The following is a 23,285-nucleotide window of genomic DNA, read 5'->3' as shown; positions in this document are numbered from 1 at the left end:
CAGGGATAGCCATTAGTCTTTTATCAGTTTGTTCTAGATTTCGCAGTTGCTTTAAAGTCTATCCTCCTTTGACTTTTATGATACTGGTTTGCTTCCGGTCGTCTTTGACCAGCGCAGTTTTCTTTTCTTCCTATTTTTGCACATAAGTACACATACCCCTCCATGTTTTTTGGTATGGGAACTGTTCATGCAATTTTAATTAGCTTTGTCATTTAGGTAGCTCAGAGTTTCTTCCCAAGCCTAACTACAGTCTAATAAAAATTTCCTCTGAATATGCCAACAACGCCTAGAATTTAACATGTGAAAAATAGGTGTTCAGTCTTCCCCTAACCATAAGCCCTCCCAGTCTTCCTCATTGTCTTCTCTTAGTATCTTAAACCAACCTTCGAGTTTTCCAACCCCCCACTCCCCATTCATTATTAAATGTTGCTGACCATTACATGGTAAAAGCCCTTGGACCCATCCTTTCCTTTCTATAGCTATAGCTGTCTTCTGGCTGATTTCCCAGACCCTAGTCTCTCTCTTTTAGGTCCTTACTCAACTGCTGGAATAATCCTCCTCAGACACCCTTCTGATTAAATCATTTCCCTGATCCTAGATCCACAGTATTAAATTTATATGACACAAGTTAACATTTAACCCACCGCTGCTTTCCTCTCCTTATCTCTTGTTACTTCCCTTATTGGATTTGGTAGTTAACCTTATTTATTCTTTGTTCTTATTTCTTTGTTCTCATCTTTTTCCTCATTGCACACAGTCCTCTTTTCTCGTAGTGTGCCTTTGCTTCTCTTCTATTCTGAATCTCACTCCCTTCAATGATTGATCCCATCTGATTCCTCTCCCTTTTTTTTTTGCATTCTTTCAATACTTAGACATTTAGTTTGTCTAGTAATAAGATCCGTAGTACCCTGTTCCTTTTTTGCTGTTTGTTTTGGATATGCTACTTTTTAAAAGCATTGTTTCACGTGGGAACCATTGTTTCCGTCTCATTTATGGTTCTCTTCCTTTCCTACCTACAGCACAGAGTCCTGAACATGATAGTGGTCCAATAAATCTTCTTGGCTGACAGATCTATAAAAGTTTTGGGGGCAGATGTGTGATGTTTAGCATCATCATTTTTCGATTTTAGAAATGCAAAATAATGCCTTTTGTGCCGTTATTTGGTTTTAATTTTTTATATTTTGTTTGATGCCAGGTTTTGAGAACAGTCTTCTCAGTACAGTTAAATGAAGTTCAACAACATATTGCTACAGATATTAAATCTAGTTTATTGAGCAGCAACCACCCGATATATCAGATTCTCTCAAGGGAAAGGTTAGCTTCTTACGTGATGGCTAGGCATTTGTTCAAAGTGCATTATAGCCTTAAAGCTAGGACCATTTAAGATATTAAGATCCTTGACAGTTTAGTAGCAAAATAGTCACCAGTACCCGGAATAAGGAGTAGTGACCTGCTAGCTTGCTTCTACTGTCTGAAGTTGTGCTTCTGTTGCTGGCCTCCTCTTAAAAAGAAGCATTTCTTCTAACTTCCTTGTCACCCGAAGTCAGTATCAAGAGGGAAAAAAGGATTGTTGGGGTGGAGCCCGGCTGAGAGAGGATACAGGCAGAGGGCAGCCCCCAGGCCCAGTGGCTGCCTGTCTCACTCCTTGCCTGCCCACCCACCATCTCTCTCACCTCAGGAGCAGAGAGTTGACTTGAAGATAGTCCTATCTCAGTTCATAGCCCCTGATTAACATCAGCAGTGCAAGGTTGCTTTATTATTTCCTTACTTTCTTTTTAACCCTTTACCTTCACTCCACATGCCCATTCCTTTCTCCGTTCATGTGCACCCACTCTAATGTGTTTGTTTTATGTCCTTATACCTACATATTTGCTTGAAAGATATGTAGTATAATTATAGTGTGTCTTTAGCTTACATGTGGTATTTGCTTATTTTTCTCAATGCTGTGCTTTTTAAGATATGTTCATATTGCTGTGGGTATATCTAAAGTGTTCTCTAAAAGCTGCGTGGAATTTCATGTTTGTATCTACTCCATTTTGAGTCTGCATTCTAACAGTTACAGAGATCCAAGTTAATTCAGGCGCCCTGCTACAACATCATCACAGTGAACATTCTCACACAGGTCTATAGAGTCTATAGTTTGAATTCGGATACGGACAGCCTTACTTGAGAATTTCTCTGGAATTTATCCACCAGTATAGGATCACTGGATAATAGGGCGTAGCTTTAATGTCACTCAGTGCAGCCAGATCACTTAGCAGAATGGCTGTGTCCGTTTACACTCTTACCCATAATGCACGAGAGTTTTTGCCTCCCCACATCTTTGACAGTACCTACTATCACCCACCATTCTAATTTTTGCCCTTCTTATAGGTATAAGTGCTAGCTCATTGTTTTAATTAGCATTTTTCTTGTTGGTTTTATTTTGATCATCTCTTTATGTACTTGTTAACCATTTGAACTTCTCTTTCTGTGAGTTTCCTACTCATATCTTTTGGCCATTTTTCTATTGGGTTTCCTCTGATGTTCATATCAAATTGTAGGAATTCCTTGTCTATGCTAGAGATTTAATCCGTTGTCAATTTTAGACATTGCAGAAGCTTTTCCTTGCCTGTCATCTATCTTAACCCTGTTATGGTATTCTTTATTGAACAGAAATCCATAATTTTATTGAAGTCAAATCCAACAGTTTTTACTGTGTAGTTTGTATTTTTAGAGCCTGAGTCGGGAAGTCTTTCTGCTCCTTAGTGTTTTCTGTCAATGGATTATCCACACAAGCCTGTTTACATGGCCTTTTGAAGAGAATTCTTTCCTTCTTTGTCACCTGTGACTTGGAGGAGGCTTGATGCTGTTAATGTTTGGCTGCCCCTGATGGAGGAAAAAAATGTGAGAAAACTGATGCACGCTCCTTTCTCTAAGCCCTGCACTTCCATTCACAGGACGGAGCCCCTGTGACCCTGTTTGTACTACATGAATCCTGTCTGCTCAGCTACAGCTGATTAGAAAGTCCTGCATACCTACCCAAGCTGAGAAGGTATGCAGGGAATTTGGAATTATGACCAGTCTCTGCTGGCCCCTTGAAGGACATGCAGATTGAGGTGTTTTGGGGGTGAACATCTTCCTTTATGTTCACAGAGAAGCTAGAGAAGTGCTGGCGGAGAAATGAGAATGAGGAAGATATGCACAGAGGAACAGAGAAAAAAGCCCTCTGGCCCCACAGAGAGGGAGAACGATTGAAGTAGAATGTGAGAGTAGCTGTCTGGTATCCTGATGGCTTTCCAGTTTCTGATTGTGTTCTCTTCTGAGATCAGATTGCATTTCCTTATGTGTATTAGTTAGGGATGGCTAACTACTCTTAACAGATAAACTCCAAAGTGTATAATGGCCCTAGCACAACAGAAGTTTATTTCTCACTCACATAAACAGGTCCAGATGGTTCTAAGTTGGTGAGGTGGTGGCAGTGGACGGCTCTGTGCCACACAGTTACTCAGGAACTCGGGTTGATGGAAGCTCTGCCATTTTCAACACATGACTTCCAATGTCTCTGCAGGTGTTAGCATCCAGCCTGCAGAAAGGAAATGAACATGGAGTTCAATACATGGGAAGTTGTATAGGCCAGGCCTTGAACTAGCACCTGTCATTCACATTGCTTTGTCTGGAACTCAGTCACACGGCCACATTTAAGTGTATGGGAAGCTGAAAAATGTTATCCACCTGTGGACCCAAAAGGAAGAGAAAATGGGTTTGGTGAACAGCTAGAGATTGCCATGTCATATTTATTATATGTGTGATACTCTTGTGATGCCTCTATATCCTTATAATCAAGTTGCCGTTTTTTCTTAAACTTGTTTGAGTTGACTTCTGTTATATATCTCAGTGCGTGAGGTGTTTTCCTAATAGCCATATTTAAAATAGTAGAAGTAATAAAGACTGATTAATTTATTTTCTCAGGGAAGTTGGGTCGATTTCCACCTATGATGCATCATCACCAGGCCCCCTCAGATGGCCAGACCTCTGGGGCTCGCTTCCAGAGGTCTCACCTTGCGGAGGCCTTTGCAAAGGCTAAAGGACCAGGTGGAGGCACTGGAGGAGGAGGTAGTGGAAGAGGCCTGATGGGGCAGATTATTCCAATCTACGGTTTTGGGATTTTTTTATATATACTATACATTTTATTTAAGGTAAGTGGAGTCATCCTGATCATATTACATCAATGAAAATCCAGTATCATCATAATAAAAGTCATTGTCAGCATTAAAACCCTTTATAGTTCATAACCCTTTTTCAAATCTATCATCTCTTTAAATCTTGCCTCCTCTTTATGAGGTACCTAGGATAGCTGTCACGTATCTCAGTTTTACAGATGAGAAAATCTTCACTCAGAACCTGAACAATTTGCCGCAGAATTCACAACTAAACATGCGAACCAACACTTGAACCTGAATCTTCTAGTTCCTAACCCGCTGAGCAATAAAGTTCAAAGCCTGCCCTCCCCCGACCCTGCCCCAATTTTTTCTTGATTGGGCATCTTTGCAAACTGTAAAGGCGCAAAGGTGTTCTAAGAGGAACTTTATCATGAGGACTGGCATAATGATTTCGAGGTAGCCACTGTGAGGCCAAATAATGACTGTACCAACACCACTTTTTCTTCCTTACCCGCAGGAGCATGAGGTGCTGTTTTTAACATCAGTTGTAGTAATTCTCCTGAAACAGAACTGCCGCGTCCTGAAACTAAGCCTGATATTTCCCAGCTCTGGGGAGATATGATTTGGGTCCTTTTATTTTATTTTTTTGCGGTACGCGGGCCTCTCACTGCTGTGGCCTCTCCCGTTGCGGAGCACAGGCTCCGGACGCGCAGGCTCAGCGGCCATGGCTCACGGGCCCAGCCCCTCCGCGGCATGTGGGATCTTTCCGGACCGGGATACGAACCCATGTCCCCTGCATCGGCAGGCGGACTCTCAACCACTGTGCCACCAGGGAAGCCCAATTTGGGTCCTTTTAAAAGTAGACTCCCAGTTAAGTTCTACCTCCAGGCGGGCTTTGGCCAGCCACGGGCCTGGGCCTGGGCACTGTAAGTAGAAGCAGGAGGCTGCCATCCTAGCTAGAGTAAGAGGTGACTTCATTCTTGCCTAGGAATTCTGCAGGCAGCCCAGGTTGAGTCTTGGATGAGCATGGGCAAGGCAGATGGCTTGTGAAGAGATTTTTTTCTTGTGCCTTGACCTTGATAATTTTTTACTTGGAAACCTTCTGTTGGCTTTTTTTTTTTTTTTTTGAGATGTTTCTCTAATGTTGCTATTTGATTTGATTTTCTCCCAACCTTTTTTTTTTCCATTTAATATGAGGGGTTCCATGACTTTGAGGTTCTGAGCTGCTGTTGATGTACTGTACCTCCTTCAATTCTCAGCTCTCAAAGGGGAAAAGTACTGCAGAGGATCGCAAGTGCTGTACTGCCACACCTGGAAGCACCCACAGGAAAATTAGTAAGTGCCCCTTTCAGTATATTTATAAGTTTTATTGAGTCAGACAGCTGTAATACAGCCAGAGGGACAATCTGTGGATATGTCTTAAAAGCATTTCTCAAAAGTTGTCCCAGATTAATCTGATGCCGATTTTTAACCTCAGCTCTGGGAATTCTCAAGTTTCCATACTGATGTTGGGCTTTTGAGGGAAAGATAGTTATAAAAAGTACACAACCACCAGTTCACTTTTTTATATATTAGCAGATTAATATTTTACACTCGGAATGGGTTACTTCTCATTTCTAGACTTCAGAATATTGGTAGCAAATTTCTTTATTTCACATAGGGGGAAACTGAGGCAGTGAGATCAAGTGATTGTCAAAGTCAGTTATTAGATCTAGGGACAGAGTTTAACACTTCTGACTCTTGAAACATGATCATCCAATATTTACCGACCAATTAGAATATTCTGTGCTCTCTGGAAAAATGAAATATATATGGCATGGCTCTTCTCTCTGAGAATTTATAGTCTAGGATGAATGTCAGGGAAAAATAACTTGTGAAAAGTTTACCACCTAGAAGGAAGGGACTTGGCGAAAGCCTTCCGGGAAATCGCACCTAGCTGTGTATGAAGGAGGGCCTATTTGATAGGGTGCTTGAGTAAGATGCAGTCTGACAGAGGGCAGCTGTGGGAAAGAAGGCATGAAGAGTAGGCAGGATAAGCTGTGTTGTTGAAGGCCAAACTATCCTGTGGATACTGAAGTCTCATCGGAGTTTTTTAAAAGAAGGACATCAGCAAAATGACTGTGATCCCTGCTGTATTCTTTTTTTTTTTTGAATTTTTGTATTCTTAATTGAAATAGTGTCTTACCAAAAGTGATTGTAAATGCATCATGAAGTTGTTTTTAAAGACGTGTGAACTAAAGAGTAGCAAATTCTGTATCCTGTCACATAATGCATTTAAAACAGAAGTAAATAAAATGAATTCCTAAGAGCAGCTGTTTTATAATGTAGTAGCAATTTTTTATGCTTCAATTTTGAATCATACAGAAAATAAAAATAACCTAAGCATTTATGTGGCACAGATGTTAATTACATGCATAAAAATTTGTTGTACAAGTACTAAAAAGCCTTTGAAATATTACATTTTATAGTGACCCTCTCAATATGTCTGTGTACAATGATACTCGGGTGTGAAACAGAATAACTAGATTATCTACATAATGAGCAACATTTTATTTTCCTGTTACCTTAAAGTTCATTTCATGTACTGATTGAGTGACTGATTTTTATGTTCTACTTTTAGGGTCTTAACATTACTTTCAGTAGTTGTGGTTCTGTCTGACCCTTGTTGAGAAAGCTGCTTCTGGGAGATAGGGTTATACCACTCACCCCGGATGACTGAAGTAGAAAACCTTGGGCAGGAGGGTCTCAGCCCTAGTTCAAGACTTCTTCTGTTGAAGAAGAGTAACTTTTATACTATTATCTTCCATATAAGTTTTCAGATCCTAGCGACAGGTGAAATATTGTTCATTTCAGGGTCTTAACACCTTTTCTGAAGTCCTTTAGCAGATTTGGTACTTTATCCTCAAGTATCATTTGAATTAGAAAGGAGTTATCGTCATTCCTTCTTGGCTGACTGTGTAGGGCTATGTTTTTCACTCCTAGGTATTTTCTTTGGCTGGTCCTGCTATATTTCTGTGTGTGAGAGAGTGATTTATTCATCACTTTCTAAACGTGTATCCTTTAGATCTTGGTGTCTAGACCTCAGTACCCTTTGTGTCCTGATTGGATTAGCTGGATCTCAGGACCAGCCTGGATTATTGTAGAGCGTCACAGCCAGCCATGTTTCAGAAAAGGGCTTAGGGAGTTGTACGTGTTGGTTCTTAGATTGATGCTTATTTTTCAGCCAATTTTGAGCTTGTTCAACTACAAGAAAAACTGAAGGAGACAGAGGAAGCCATGGAAAAACTAATCAACAGAGTGGGGCCTAATGGTGAGAGGTACGTTTTCGCATAACAGAGGTCAGACTGTTTCCCATTTAGAGAGTCAATTCAAAATTTTGTTTTTCTTTGATTTCTGGCCCACTTGCTTTCATTGTTATCATATTTGTCACTTACATATTATTTTTCCCTGCACATTTCCATTTTCACACTCTCAAGCAGTTTCATCTTCAAGAGTATATGTTCCATGTTGTGCAACATTATTGTGAGAGAGTAAATTTGTGAGCAGATACTACAGGCTAAAATAACTGGGTTTTAAGGAAGACAATATCGTAGCTGTCTAAAAAAAGGCAGAATTTTAAGTAAAACCAGATTATTAAATATTGTGGTTTCTGTCTGAGGCAAAATGAGAGAAGAGAGCAAGTACGATCAGAGTACACGTTCGTTTTGTGTTGACTATTCCAGAGCAGAACTAGACGTGTAAAGTAGGCGTCAGGAGCCAAACTAGCCCTTTAGGATGCTCTGCAGCGAAAACACACTCCTCTTGCTACAGGGCTGGCTGAGGATCCGAAAAGGTGGCTTCAGGGGGTTGATGGAAGTGGGCATCAACTAAGAAAACGTGGGTGTAGGAAGGCCAGGGAGGAGAAACCAGAATGTGAGGTTGAGAACAAAGAGGGATTCGGTTCGCGCTAGGCCTTCTGACAAGAATGGAGGAAGCACTGGGGGTGAGCGGCAAAATTCCGTGCAGGAGGATGTATTGAAAGGTCCCTACTATAGCCCCGTGGGCTCAGTGTGGAGTCTTTGCCCCAGAATACTGCTCTACCTTAGCCTCTTCTGTTTGCCCTCCTTGTGCTACTAGTTAGTGCTCCATACTGTTCCCCTGCTTCCTGGCTCCTGCCTTGCCCATCCTTGGCCAGATAGCAGAAGAGTAAACGTCCTCGAATTGAAGTCCCTTGGCTTGGCTTTTCCCTGCAAAGTCTACATTGCTGCTGAAATGACATTTATGAGGGTGAACCTTGCCTATCTGGGCCCATGGCCGTTGACCTTCTTTTGGTCCAGAAAGCAGAGTGACTATCTGTACTTCTCCAGAGTGGTAGAGATAGGTGTACATATCTGTACGTGAGTATCTCTCTGTGAGTGGATAATACTATTAGGCGTTATTGAGCACTTACTAAGAACAAAGGTCTAAGCTAATGCTTTATATACATTATCTAATGTTTGACTGTTTTGTATGAGTGTGACTAAACCAATTGTGCAGCTATACTTTTCTGGCATTTTCTGCCCTTATCCTGTACCATTCACAGTCTGGGTGGGGAAGTACCAGACTTCTATAGACCCTTGTGCCTCAGAAAATATCTGTACCCTGGCCCTGGTCTATTTGAAGCACTAGGCCACACCTAAGTGTCAGGAAAACTATAGGCGAGTATCTGTGGGCAGGGCCTCCCACCTGGGAGAGCCAGCCCTGGGCTTTGGGCTAAGAAACCATGTGAAGATATTTTCTCGCTATTCTTCACTGCTATTCAGACTCCCTTAGCTCAAACCAGATGACCCCACCATGCATACCATTTGTCCATTGCCGGAGCCAGGGGTGCAGTACTGTGACCCCTAACTACTGTCTGTCCTCCTTGTGCCAGCTAGGGTTGCTGCTCCACGTTTTATGTGTGAAGGCAGAGGAGTTGCGTGCCACCACCGCCACTGCCGCTGGAGCTGCGCCATCTCATTGTTTCTGGGACAGCGGGTCCTAGCTCAGGTTATATATTCCTAGTAAGTTGCTGGAGCATGGGCTCTTTGAGAACATGCTGAGGCCACTGCCACGTGGCAATGATTGTGTAAAATATTTTCCACAGTACCTCTCAGGAACCAGGGAGCAGCTCTCCTTCCCCTCAAGAGAGCATAGCTTGTGTCTCTCTTTCCCAGATGTCTCATTTTCCAGTCTATAAGGAGGTGACCTTCTCTCTGAAACTCCTTAATCTAAAACCTTTTATCCTTACAGGTAGGCCCTATGGGACTTCCACCTTCAAAACTGCAAGGGCTAGGTAGCTGCATGTTTTACATTCTTTTCCTTTTTATACTTAAAGCCTTTAACCTTAGTTTCTGTGGCATTTGTTCTTTTACAAGTCTGTGCTTCTAGGATTATTAGAAGAGCCCAAAATACCCCAGTATTTTTTCTGTCAGACAAGATTTTATCACATTGCCAGGCTTCTGGAGGTCAAGGAGAGGATTTAAGACAAAGAAGCCATGTTCATTTGCAGCCTTCTAAGTCCTTTTATATAATATCACTCCATAACTGTAAGATTTTGCTTAAAATTCCCAAAATATGCTCTTTCTGATACTTCATCTTAATGCTTATGTAAGCATCAAGATATGGGAAAGGTTTTTAATACTATCTAACAAAACTTTTCAGACAGCTTTCACCTGTGAGCGATATAAGTCTGCACACATTTTTAAATAATTAAGCCTCCCGGAAGGTTGGTATTGTGCCATGTTATGTCTGACATTAAGCAGACTCTCTAGCCCAAGGACACAAAGACTAAGGAAAGGATCTAGGAATCCGAATCAAGGTGTCCTCATTTTTGTCCTTGTGATCAGTGAAAGTTCCTTCCTGGAGCAGCATGTCCCACTGTAATTATTTACCTAGAAGCATGGAATGGCCCAAGAGGAGAAGTGAGGGTACAGCCTCTGGCAGCAAACACCTTGGCAGGCATGTTGAGCATCATGTGGGACCACAGATTTCTGGCAGGCGTTGTGGGGGTGTAAAGTCTGAGGACAGGCTTAGTCTCTTTTGTTCACTGTGTTCACATAGTAGGTATTAAGTAAATACCATTGGAAAAGAGTAGATATTCACTTTTGGTGCAAGCATCTGTACTTATTACCATGATAGAAGAGTAAATCATGGCCATTCCCTGTTGAGATCCTTCTCTTCATTTGCTGACCTCTATATTCAGGGTCCTACTGGCCATGTCTCATAGATAGCTACTCATCAAACAGTAAATGTCCCCTGAGTGAATGAACATCCAAAGTGGAACTCATCATCTACCCCCACATGAACCTATTCTACCTTTAATGGTCCCCATCTCAGCAAATGGCTCCTCCATCTGCTTAGTTGCCCAAAGCAGAAATTAGATGTCATCTTTAATTCACCTTTTCCTTCACTTCCCATATCTCATTAATCACCATGTCTTGTCATTTCTTCCTAATTAATAAGTCTGTCTCCCTGTAAAACACTCTAAACTCTACTAGGGCAGGGCTTATCCTTCTTATTCCCAGAGCCTAGCACAAGCCAGTAGTAGGCTTTAGAAAAGTATTAATTGAAATGGAAGAATGAGTAAGTGAGTGAGTAGAGAATGCCTTTATTTTTGACATAGGTCAGAACTGTCTCATGTGGTTTCTTTTCCTCTAATTTGCCTCCTTTCAATTCACTTTCCGCTTTCCAAACCAGTGGATTACGTCTTTTGTTTTAACCCTTCAGTAGGTCCCTGTTGCTCTTGATAAAGAGTAGAATCTTTAACATGACTTACATGGTCCTAGGTGACGTGGCTCTGCGTACCTCAATTGCTTTATCTTTCTCCGTTACTCTCTCTCTCTGTGTCTGTGGTCCAGCTACACTGCTTGCTGCTGCTCTGAAGTACCTGGGCACTTCCGCTTCTAGGATTTTGCATATACTTTTTTCCTTTGCTTGGATGTTGCCCCCGACCGCCTCCCCACACACACTTGTTTTAACTCTTGCTTGCCTTAGAGGTCTCAACTTAGACATCATTTCCTCTGAGAGTCTTTCCCTGAACCCACAACTTGGTTAGGTGTTCCTCCCATATCCTCCCTTGGCCACCTCTGTTTGCTGGATAATGTAAGCATCGTATCACTTCCTTATCTTCTGTTAACTTTTCTGTCTTCCCTAATGCCCTGTAACCTTATTGAGGACAGGGAATTTTCATTGTTCAAACTTGCATTCCTAGAGCTGGCTCATTGTTCAAATTTCGTTCCTAGTGCTGGCACATCGACAGTGTCTGTACATGTTGAAAGAATGAATGAGGTAGATGTAAAGAAAGTAGTTTAAAGCAGGCATTTTCAGCAATAATAAGAATATCTTTGGTACCTATTTTGATTCGTTCTGCACAGCCCTCTATGGCTGTCAGTAGCAATTATTTTCTCTTTAAGGAACTGCATCTCAGAGAGAAAAAGTGTGCTCTGGGAACGTGTATTAGTTTTCTGTGGCTGCTATAAATTATCCCGAACTTGCTGTCTTTCATACACGTTGTTATCTTATAGGTCTGTGTGTTAGAAGTCCTACACTGGGCTAAAATCAAGGTGTTGGTTTGCCAGACTGCGTTCCCTTCTGGGGGCCCCAGGGTAAAATCGGTTTCCTTGCCTTTTTCAGATTTTAGAAGCTGCCCACATTCCTTGGCTCATGGACCCTTTCCTCCACTTTCAAAGCCAGCAACAGTGGGTTGAGACTTTCGTACGTTACATTATTACTTTGGCCTCTTCTGCCTCCCCCTTCTACTTTTAAGGACCCTCATAAATACACTGTGTCCTCCCAGATAATCCAGGATAATCTGTTTTAAGGCCAGCTGATTTGCAACCTTTATTCCATTTGCAACCTGAAGTCCCCTTATGTATAAGGTAACATCATTATAGGTTCCAGGGACTAGGATGTGGACATATTTAGGGGGTGGTGAGGAGACATTATTCTGCCTACCACAGAAGGTCTCAAGAAAAAGAGAGAATTTAAATAAGCCTTACAGGATGGAAGGATTCCCTCTGGCAGAGTTGGGGGAAGAATGTTCCAGAGGGAGAGGGTGGCACAAGCAGCAAACAAGGTGAGAGGTCAGGCACATTTTTTGGAATAGCAAGTAGTTCGAAGTAACGGGAGTAGGGTACACCAGGGCTGTGGTAAATGGTTAGGGAGGTAACTCATGGGAGAAAGAACTAGAAAAGTAAACTGGGGGCAGACTGGAAGGCCCTGGACGGTAGGCTGAGAAGTTGGCATTTATTGTCTTTACAGTGGAGGGCCTCTGGCGGCTTTTGAAAAGAAATGGCATAATCTGCTGTGCTTTAGAAAAATAATTCATGTCTAGGGTGGCTGTATGCTAGGGTATTGAAAAGGTTCTAGTCTAGGGTGGCTGTATGCTAGGACATTGAAAAGGTTCTAGTCTAGGGTGGCTCTATGCTAGGATATTGAAAAGGTTCTAGCAAAAGTGATGCATAGGCCAGTGAGAGGAGAAAAGAGGTGGGGGCAGATTAAGGGGACTTCAAGGAGGAAAAGAGAATCGCAGGCTGTATCAGGATTCCTTGGTTGCAGGCAGACAACTCTCGGTAGCAAAAATTTGTTTTTTGGGGGGTGCGGCCGAATTTATTGGAAGAGTATGGGGTCGCTTACAGTATCAACAGAATAGCCGAAGATCTAAGTTTCAGGAAGAATGGGAGCCAGAGCAGCTGTCGGGATTTAGGAGCAGGAGCAAATAGACAGTCTCTTTAAGGACTGCTGCCGGGATGAATTAACATGAAAAATTTTCAGTTCAGGCTTCACTGTGTTCAAGATCCAGTTTTAGGAGAAAGTGTAGTTGGCCCAACTGTATATATCACTGAATCAGTCACTGCAGCCAAGGGGATGGAGTGTGATGATAGGCCGTGGGCCACGTGGCCACTGTAGAAGGAGGAGTGAGGGGATGGGTGGCTTCAGCCTCTGCACTGTGAGCAGAAGAGGGATTGGTTTTCCAAAGGCAGACTGACTAGATAAGAGAAATGAAGGAGAGGAGATGGCCGATTTGGAGACTTATAGCCCAAACTGGGAGGAAGATGATGGCATCAACCAAAATAAAAACACAGAAGAATGACGATAAGGCTTTGGAATAGGGATCATGAGTTCAGCTTTGAGTATGGTCGAAGTGCCACCAGAACACCCATGTATGATAAGCAGCAACAATAGGAAATTTGGGTATTGAGGTCAGAACAGAGGACACAAGTCCGGAAGTCACTTGGCTGGGAGCAAGAGGTAAGGGCCATGCGGGAAAGATGAGATCCCCAAATCCTTGAGGCATATAATTACTGCGTGGCAGTCGCCAGCATTCTTTTGCTGGTCTGGTTTCCGTTCTCATCATGAATGGTGTTGGAAGACACTGTTTCATTCTTCTCTCTGTGTTTAACTCTTGGACTCAGAACTTGATGATTCCTCTGGATTTACAGCAGTAGCATTCAAAAGTCTGAGTTATCTCCCAACTTGACTTTTTATTTTTCTAGCATCTTGGAATCGGCCATAGCCAACCTCACCTAGCTTACCTGTTCACGCAGCTGCTCACGATCCTGGGCCAACTAGGACGTGGTTTTGAAGCGTGAATTTAAGTTTAACTTTATTATAGTGACAAGGCCTCCAAGTAGAAATGCCCAGGAGGTAACTGGAGTTATGAGACCGGCCTTTGTGTGAAAAGTCAAGATTAGACGTAGATATTGGGCATCGTCTGTGTAGAGGTGATGGTTTAATCTGTGTAATTGGGTCAGCTTCCTGAGGGCATGCCTGTAGGAGTGGAGAAACAAGAGTCCTAGGATTGAGCCTTCAGGAAAACCATGTTTTAGGATGTGGGAGTAGGAAAGTGAGCCAGGATCAAAGATACAAGGAATGGTTAAATAAGTGGGAGGAATACAAATGCCAAGGGAGGAGGACATTTCAAGGAGAGGATGGTCCTTAGTACAGAAAAGTCAAGAAGAATGAAATGTGAGAAAAAAGACTTTTGGCCTTTAAAGTGGTCATTGGGGAATTCCCTGGGCAGTCCAATGGTTACGACTCTGCTTCCACTGCAGGGGGTATGGGTTCGATCCCTGGTCGGTGAATTAAGATCCCACATGCTGCTCAGAAAAAAAAAAAAAGTAAAGTGGTCACTGGTCACTGATTTTCACAAGCTTTGGTAAAATGATGGAGTGGAAGCCAGATTTCAGGGAGGTAGAAGACATGGGGACCAGTCAAACCAACACATTCATTGAGCACTTAAAATGTTCATGGCACTGTGCCTGTACACTGTGTCTGTTGTGAGCTTATCACTGCCCTCCAGGAGTATCAAACCAAGTTGAGACAATGAGAAATCCATGAAAGTCTTCATTGCAATAAATTCAGAAGATGTAAGGTGGACCACGATTAATTGCCTAATGTATGATATGGACACTGAATACCCCTGAAGACACTCTAGTTTGGAATGCTCTAAGAAAGCTTCTCTTGTCTGTTTCTGCTTCTCTTAGCCTACCCATCCCCCTTTTGTTTAAAGGTTCCGATTTTCCATGAGTTAGGAAACAAAGTTAAGACTGTTTCCTTTAGTAAAAATCAGAAAGTACTAAGTACAGTCCAGAGAAGTAACGTGTGCAGCATGTTGTGATAATCACATAGGCTGTTTTAGCTAGGGGTGACCTAGATGCCCCAGAAGCCTCCCACAAAGTGAGTTGTTGTAACAGTAAGAATTAGGGATTATAGAATACATGAGTAGTTAGGGTGAGTCAGCACTCCTGTACTGATGGGAGGGAGTAAAGCAGCTGTTGAGCTGCATGTAGAACAGACAGGCTTCTTCAGTTCGTGGCTTTGAGGCCATTTATTGTAGAAAAAGTGGAGCTCATGGGGCTTTTGTTTTCCTCCCACTGAGGTCTGTAGAAATGTTGCATCTCCATTTTCCTTAGTTGCCATCTTAATGTTGGCGGGAGAAGCAGTTTTTTCTTCTTCCCTATTAGTCATTAAGGGTAATGTAATGTAGGTTAAATGTAAAAAGAAACGTAGGCTCGGGGCTGGACTATTAGAAAGACTGGTGGCACCTCCATGAGGCTGGTACAGAGTGTATCATTTCTTCTTCATGAGTGTTATAGTGACTTCGGGTGCTTTGGGTTTTTAAGAGGAGCATAAGTAGCCTCTGTTAAATCCTGCCACTAGGTAAAACTGGTCCCAAAGCAGACAGTTCTCAGTCATCTGAGTAGGGCCTTGCTTGCCTGCCAGTTCGATGCAGCGCTTCCCTCTCAAAGAGTCACGCCATTATCCTTGAGCCTCATCTTACTTGTGTAGACGTTTCCCCAGAGCCACATAGCTAAGTTAGGGGTCACACCCAGGTCTTCTGAACTGTGCAGCTTGAGCACTGTGCGTCAAGAATGGCACCAGGGGCTTCCCCGGTGGCGCAGTGGTTGAGAGTCCGCCTGCCGATGCAGGGGACACGGGTTCGTGCCCCGGTCCGGGAAGATCCCACATGCCGCGGAGCGGCTGGGCCTGTGAGCCATGGCCGCTGAGCCTGAGCGTCCGGAGCCTGTGCTCCGCAACGGGAGAGGCCGCAGCAGTGAGAGGCCCGCGTACCGCAAAAAAAAAAAAAAAAAATTGCACCAGAATGCTGTCAGAAGTCAGGAGACTTTACTTTTAGAACTGACATTAACTAACAGTGTGATGATGTATAGTTTCCCCTCCATGGGCCTCAGTTTTCCCAATTTCTCTGGTTTCGGTGATTTGTCAGAATGAGCCAGCTCTGAAATTTTAGGATATATCTTTATTTCTGCACAAACAGATTCAGCCTGGTAATTCCAGGGTTGGCCTAGTAACATATTTTTCCCTAGTTGAGGCAAATGGTCCAGCACATTTTCTTTTGATGACATTACTTCAGAGAAAAGTGGCTTGTTTGTAAATGGAATAATATAAGTAATGGTGAAATTGCTTGAGATTAGAGAATCAGGGCAGTGAGGTGTAATGAAAGAACACTGAACTGAAGGCTCAGACATCTGGGGTCTTGTCTCAGTATTGACATTAAATCATTCTGGGACCTTGGACAGTCACTTGATCTATTCTGGGCCTTAGTTTCCCCATTTATAAAATCAAAACATTGAACTGACATCTCCAGTTCCCAGCTATGCAGTTCCAGGATCAGTTCCCAGAGTAATTATCTGTTGCTGTTGAACTTCCTGGAGTCCAGACAGATCACAGTGATGTTTATGTTCCTTGCCTAGGAGTATTTACCACTAACTGGCCGGATTGTCTGCTGTTTCTAAGCAGAGCACAGGCCGTGACTTCGGACCAAGAAAAACGATTGCTGCATCAGCTCCGAGAAATCACCAGGGTCATGAAAGAAGGAAAATTCATTGACAGACCCACTCCAGAGAAAGAAGCTGAGGAGGCCCCTTACATGGAGGACTGGGAAGGTAAACAGTGTCTTCTTATCTCTTTGTTAACCATCAGCCCAGAAAAGAGATCTTACAGAATTTTTAAAAGTCAGCTTTATTACGGAGGTATAATGTAGATACAATACAGTTCACCAATTTTAAGTGTGTAGTTGGATAAGTTTTGACAAATGTGTAGAGTTATATAATCATACCATAGTGATTTAGTCATGCTATTTCCATCATCTCAGAACATTCCCACCCACTTTGCTGCTAATCCCCTCCCGCTCTGGCAACAGCTGAACTGCTTTCTGTCCCTAGAGTTTTACCTTTTCTATATAAATGGATCATACTGCACGTGCTCTTTTGTTTCTGGCTTTGTTGATTTAGCATAACGCTTTTGAGCTTCATGTGTTGAGTGCATTAGTAGTTCTCGCTCTCTTTTAATTGCTGAGTAGTGTTCTGTTGTCTGGATATAGTTTGTTTCTCCATTCACCAGTTCAGGAACATTTGGGTGCCAGCTTTGAGCTATTATGAAGCAATCTACTATGAACTTCTGTGTACGTGTTTTTGTTGGAACATGTATTTGTGTATATATCTAGGAATGAGGTTTTGGCGTTTTATACATGTATGTTCAACTTTGTTAGAAACTGTCAATCTGCTTTCCAGAGTGGCGCTGCCATTTTGCCTTCCCACTGGAAATGTATGAGAATTGCAGTCCTCCACATCCTTGGTAACACTTGGTATCATCAGTCTTTTTAATTTTAGCTATTCAAGCGAGTGTATAATGGTATCTAGCTTGTGACTTTAGTATGCATTTCCCCGGTGACTAATGATGTTGAACATTTTTTCACACACTTATTTGCCATCTGTATATCTTTGGTGAAGTTTGTTCACACTGTTTGCCACTTTCTTTATTGAGTTGGTTGTGTTCTAGTTGCAAGGGTTCCTTCTATAGTCTGGATATAAGTTGTCAGTTATGAATTTTGCAAATATCTTCTCCTAGTCTGTGGCTTGCCTTTTTATTTTCTTAGTGACATCTTTTCAAAGAACAGAAGTTTTTTTCATTTTGATGAAGTCCAGTTTATCATTTTCTCTTTTATGACTCACTTTCATTGTGTGCGTTTAAGAAATCTTTGCCTAACTCAAAGTTTGCCTAACTCCTCTGTTTTCTTCTAGAAATTGTATGGTTTTAGCTCTTACATTTAGGCCTGTGATCTATTTTTAGTTATTTATATATGGTGTGCGGTATCAGGACTGAGGTTAATATTTTTCCATATTGATACCCTATTGTTCCAGTTTATTTTGTTACATTTAATTACCTTGGTGTGTTGGTTGGAAATCAACCAACCCTTCCCCTTTTGGAAAATGGAAAATCATTTGCCCATGTATGTGTGGGTGTATTCTGGACTTACTATTTTTTTTATATAAATTTATTTATTTATTTTTGGCTGCGTTGGGTCTTCGTTGCTGCGCGCGGGCTTTCTCTAGTTGTGGCGAGCAGGAGCCACTCTTCATTGCAGTGCGTGGGCTTCTCATTGCGGTGGCTTCCCCTGTTGCGGAGCATGGGCTCTAGGCGCGCGGGCTTCAGTAGTTGTGGCACACGGGCTCAGTAGTTGTGGCTCACAGGCTCTAGAGCGCAGGCTCAGCAGTTGTGGCACACGGGCTTAGTTGCTCCACAGCATGTGGGATCTTCCCGGGCCAGGGCTTGAACCCATGTCCCCTGCATTGGCAGGTGTATTCTTAAGCACTGCGCCACCAGGGAAGCCCCTGGACTTACTATTGTGTTTCACTGATCTGTGTCTATACTTAACACCAGTGCCATAATGTCTTTATCACTGTGTCTTTATATTGTCTTGAAGTCAGGTAGCCCAAGTTCTTCAACTATGTTTTTTACCAAAATTATTTTGGTAATTCTAGGCACTTCACATTTTCATATAAATTTAGAATCAGTGTGTCACTTTCTACAAAAAAAAAAAAAAGCCTGATGGGATTTTAATTGGCAAGGAGTTGGATTCACTCTTACGCTGCTGGTGAGGATGTAAAATACACCCACACTGGAAAAAAGTTTGGCAGTTTCCTAAAAAACTAAATATGTAGCTACTACACAGCCTTGCAGTTGTACTGCTGGACAGTTATCCCAGGGAAATGGAAAGTTTTATGTTCAGATAAAGCTTGTACGTAAATATTTATAGCAGCTTTATTTGTCATAGCCCCAAACTGCAAACAACCCAAACGTCCTTCAACAGGTGAAGTTGAAGTTAAACACTGCGTTGGTACGTACATACTGTGAAGTACTACTCAGCAGTGAAAAGGAATGGACTGTTGATACATGCAGCAACTTGCATGAATTTCCAGATGACTATGCTGAATGAAAAAAAGCTAATTCCAAAAGGTTATATAATGTGTTTCTATTTATATAACATTCTTGAAATGGCAAAATGATAGAAATGGAGAACAAACTAGTAGGTGCCAGAGGTTAAGAAGGGAGTGGGAGCAGGAGGGAATGGGTGTGGCCAGAAAAGGGCGACATAAGGGATCCTTGTGGTGATAGATCCTTGTGTATATTGACTGTATCAGTATTAATATCCTTGTTGTGATATTGTAGCATATAGTTTTGCAAGGTGTTACCATTAGAAGAAACTAGGTAAAGGGTACATGGGATTTCTGTATTATTTCTTATAACCAGATGTGAATCTACGATTAACACAAAATAAAAAATTAGTTTAGAAAAGCAATGCAAGAAATTATAAGGGAAAGGATAGTGTTTTACATAGTGCACATAAACCTTTTCTGTAGATCAGAGAATGTCATAAAGTTTTCAAAGCCAGCACTAAACTGGAAAAAGATTCGTAACAAATATGACTGATATCAGCAAAGAAGCTGGTATCTTTAATATACAAAAAGTTCTACAACTAATTTAGAAAACACTGATATCTGCCTACATATGCAGTGCAGAAAAGAAAACAGTGCAACTGGCTACAAAACAAGAAAAATTATTCCATTCTCACTAGTAATCAATGAAATGAAAATTGGAATTCCTTTTTTTCTTGCAAATTGCAAATCTTCATTATATAACCTTGTTCCCAAATAAGGTAAAAAGTTTTTATCATATTTATTTTCTACCTACTGCTTAGGTTTTGTTGAAATTAGGTAGAATTTTAGCTATAAGTGATGTTAGCTTTTACAGCCTTTTCTCTTTTAAGTATTTCTTAACAATGGCATTAAATTTCTAACCACATTATCAATGATTATTTTACATTGATAATTCTTATTGATTTCATTTTTTACCACTTGTATACAGTATCTTCTTTCTTGAATTTAAATTTTTGATTAATTTTTGTATCTGTAAGAATACTTCCTTAAGTTCTTCCCCCCACAAAAAATTTGAATTTGTACAGATTCATCAGCATATGTCTCCGTATGGATTTTTCAAGGTATTTTTACCTAGCATTTATCCATCTGAAGACTTGAGTTATTTTTTCAAGTAAAGAATATTTTCTTGTAATTTTATTGCTTCCATTTAACCTGTTCTGCCCTCTCATTGTAGAATTGTAGTAATTCTGAGATTCGAGCTTGGATGGGTCTTCTGTGCAGCTTATCTTTTTTCTCATGATTTCCATTTCTTTGCCATATTTATCTTTGTCCTGGGAGAATTCCTCACCTTGAACTTCTACTGTATTAATTTGGTTCTCAGTCATGTTTATTTCAACCTACTCTTCTCTTCCTCTATTAAGTTTAAATTTTTTTTTGTAATGATGAGTTTCTAACAGCTCTCTACTACATTGTGTTTGCTCCCTTTTTTATATTGAAGCCTGGTTGGTTTTATACATTCAATAACCTGTTGAGTATTACCGGGAACATCAATTATAAGCTGATTGACATTAACTCTTTTTTCCTGCATTGACTTTTTTCAGGGGCTCTTTACATAGTTTGCTTAGTTTGGTTCCTGTTGTGAGCTGCTGATTTCCTCACAGGACCAGTGAGTTTTTGTTGTTTGCTCATGTTTCTAATGAAGTTTTGGGTAACCAGTGCCTTGGCTGATACGGGCTACCTAAGTAGTTACGTGAGTCACTATTTGATTCTCCTCAGCAGGCTTCCCCCTCGTAAACCAAAGCAGATAGTCATGGAATTCCAACGGCAAGCTTTGTTCCTGGTGGGGACAAGGCAGGAACATGCCAGAGGATGGACTTCTCTTAGGCATGCAGTGGCTGGGAGCTAACTAGCAAATGGACTTCCCCAGCCTCTGCCCTTGACCAAGGAGACTGTGAGGGCCTTGGGTAGCAAAGCTCCAGTTTACCTATGAGCCTGGGAACTAAGACTGCGTTGGCAAGATTCTTGACATACTACTGTTAGTGCTGGTGAGGATGTGATAAGATGGACAGTTTTTTACATCACTGGTAGGACTAAAAATTTATACCATTCTTCTGGAAAGTAATTTGGCAGAGTGTAAAAAAGGCTTTTAAAATGTCCATTCCCTTTGGTCTAGTTTTCATATTTCTAAAAGTCTATCTTAAAGAAATAGGGAAGTGGACATAGATTTATATTCAGGGATCTTAACTAATATGAAACTTATAATGGAAAATTGGAAAGAATCTAAATGTCTTATAGAAGAGGCATGGTAAATCATGTCAGTTACGTAGCTGTATGATGGGATACTTTGCAGCCAACTTTAAAATGCCTAATAACATGGAGAAGGGCTCACGATACAATGTTGAATGAAAAAAATCTGGGTACAACATTTTATATACAGTATGATCCCTCTTTGTTAAAAAAAAAAGAGAAAGATATATGTTTATATGTGATAAAAAGGCCAGAGGTAACACGACACATTGTTGTCAGTGGTGGGATTCTAGGTGATTTGTGTTTTCTTTTTAAAACTTGTCTGTGTTTTTCATATTTTCTACAAATGAGTCTGTGTGACTGTTTTTTCCTCCTAATTATAAATGTTGTAAAAATGTCTCTCCACACTCTACATGGCACCAAAAAAGACCCCTGCTTTTCAGAATTTGTAGGCAAAAAGATGGTTTATGTCAGGGTTCAATTTGCCAATTATCATAATGTGCAAATGGATTTCAAATCCTCCAGCTTTCCCATTGCGCGCTGAGCATGGCTGCTGTTGCCAGCACTGGCATATGAGCTCCAGCACGGCCCATCTGCTGCTCAGGCGCGGCTTGGCTGACACAGATGTATTTCATTTTGTTCTTCAATTTGGCAACATTTTCTCTTTTCTCATTATCATTGCTGGGATTCATTTTGTTTACCAGTTTGTTGTTTTCTTTTGTTCCCTTTTGTGAAGAGGAAGAAGCCAACAATGGAAGTTCTGCCTTCTGAAAATGCAGTCCTTGTCCTTCGGGATCTTGGACATGTATTGCTAAAATGCTCTCTCTTTCCGACACTTGCAAGCCATTTCAATTGTTTTGATTAGTAGAAGGCTTTGTCGTGTATTTTTCAAAGAGCTCAGCATTCCTTTCCTCCTCCCTCCTCCCCCCCCCCCCCCACCCCGGGAAGATTTGGAAATGGTTCCAAATAGAAATTATAAACATTAGCCTTGAGCTATGCTCTCTCCATCTGGTGTTTGGTACATTTTTTTTAAACTGAGGCTCATGTTGTTTGTTTAATCTTCATCACTACTGCAGAAGCTTGAGGAGTGAGACTTAACACTCTGCCCCAAGCACCCTGCACTTAAGAAGGGATTTTCAACTGAATTGATTTGTATTTCAAAGAGCTGGGGGACAGTCAGCCAGATCGCCAAGAATTTGCTCAAGTGAAACTTGAGAACCGTTAGAATCTTCTTAGAGATTTCTTGAATGGATTTGTTGGGATAGGATGGCTGCTGCTTGAGAAGCCTGACACTTTATTTGGAAGAGACATTCTTTGTAAGACTTTGTACTGCTTTTTTCTCTAGGTTACCCTGAAGAGACCTATCCAATTTATGACCTTTCAGATTGCATCAAGCGTAGGCAAGAAACAATCCTGGTGGATTACCCTGACCCAGAAGAGCCCTCTGCCGAGGAAATAGCTGAAAGAATGGGAGTGATAGAAGGAGGAGGATCAGGCCATTTGGGGTGGGAAATGCCTACTGACCCCAGAGCTCAGGAAGATAATTCTGCTACCTCATGTGACCCAGAGGCAGAAACATGTTCCCGCTGTTTTCATGAAGAAGAGGATCCCGCTGTCGTGGCAGAGAATGCTGGATTTGGTGCAGACAGTTACCGTGAGCAAGAGGAGACCACCGAAGAAATGTGGTCCCGCGACTCGAGAGATGAAGGGCCAGGCGTCAGTGCTGGTAGAGCAGAGGCAGGGGGCATGCTGAGGAAGCGGGACCCCCACCGTTTAGAGTACAGACAGCCAGTTTGGTGAGGTGCCCATTACTCTAGTCCCAAGGTGACCTTTCTCTCCTCTCTGATTTCATCCTTGGCCCTGTGCCCTGTGTTTCATTCTCTGTGTTTAAATATCATAGACAGGCCACTGCCATGGATATCATGTGTCCTTCCTGGTGCTTACACACCTGTCACCTGTAAAACATCACAGTAATCAGTATGAACACAAGACAGCTTCCCTCTCTCTCCTCCTGCCTTTCCTCCATCAGAGAGTTGATCCACTGAGTAATTTTCTATCTATTGTAATTACAGATGGGACCACTCAGGGCAGAGGTCTGACTCTTCGTGTTAGGAGTAACAGATGGTTTACCTGTGAACAAACCTCAGATTATACATGATGAGGACTTAAGGTTGTAAGAGTGAAGATTTCAGAGTCCAAAATACCTTATTCTGTGGGC

General features: G+C 41.8%; 1 protein-coding gene across 1 annotated transcript in view; it reads left to right on the top strand.

Moving 5' to 3' along the window:
* Window positions 1–22,867, top strand: part of RIC3 (RIC3 acetylcholine receptor chaperone) — a gene marked incomplete at its 3' end in the record, with an annotated part of 47,956 nt that extends 25,089 nt beyond the window's left edge. Inside the window, exons 2-6 of the mRNA XM_082844855.1 lie at window positions 3,952–4,178; window positions 5,402–5,477; window positions 7,366–7,459; window positions 16,398–16,546; window positions 22,413–22,867. Coding sequence (XP_082700981.1) covers window positions 3,952–4,178; window positions 5,402–5,477; window positions 7,366–7,459; window positions 16,398–16,546; window positions 22,413–22,867 — 1,001 coding nt within the window. The remainder of the gene's footprint in view (window positions 1–3,951; window positions 4,179–5,401; window positions 5,478–7,365; window positions 7,460–16,397; window positions 16,547–22,412) is intronic.
* Window positions 22,868–23,285: the final 418 nt, after the last annotated feature.

The sequence above is a fragment of the Leucopleurus acutus genome (assembly GCF_964270905.1).
Source record: "Leucopleurus acutus genome assembly, chromosome: 8".
Lineage (NCBI taxonomy): Eukaryota > Metazoa > Chordata > Mammalia > Artiodactyla > Delphinidae > Leucopleurus > Leucopleurus acutus.
The sequence above is the reverse complement of the archived record's forward strand: the minus strand, read 5'-3'. Positions and strand labels throughout refer to the sequence as shown.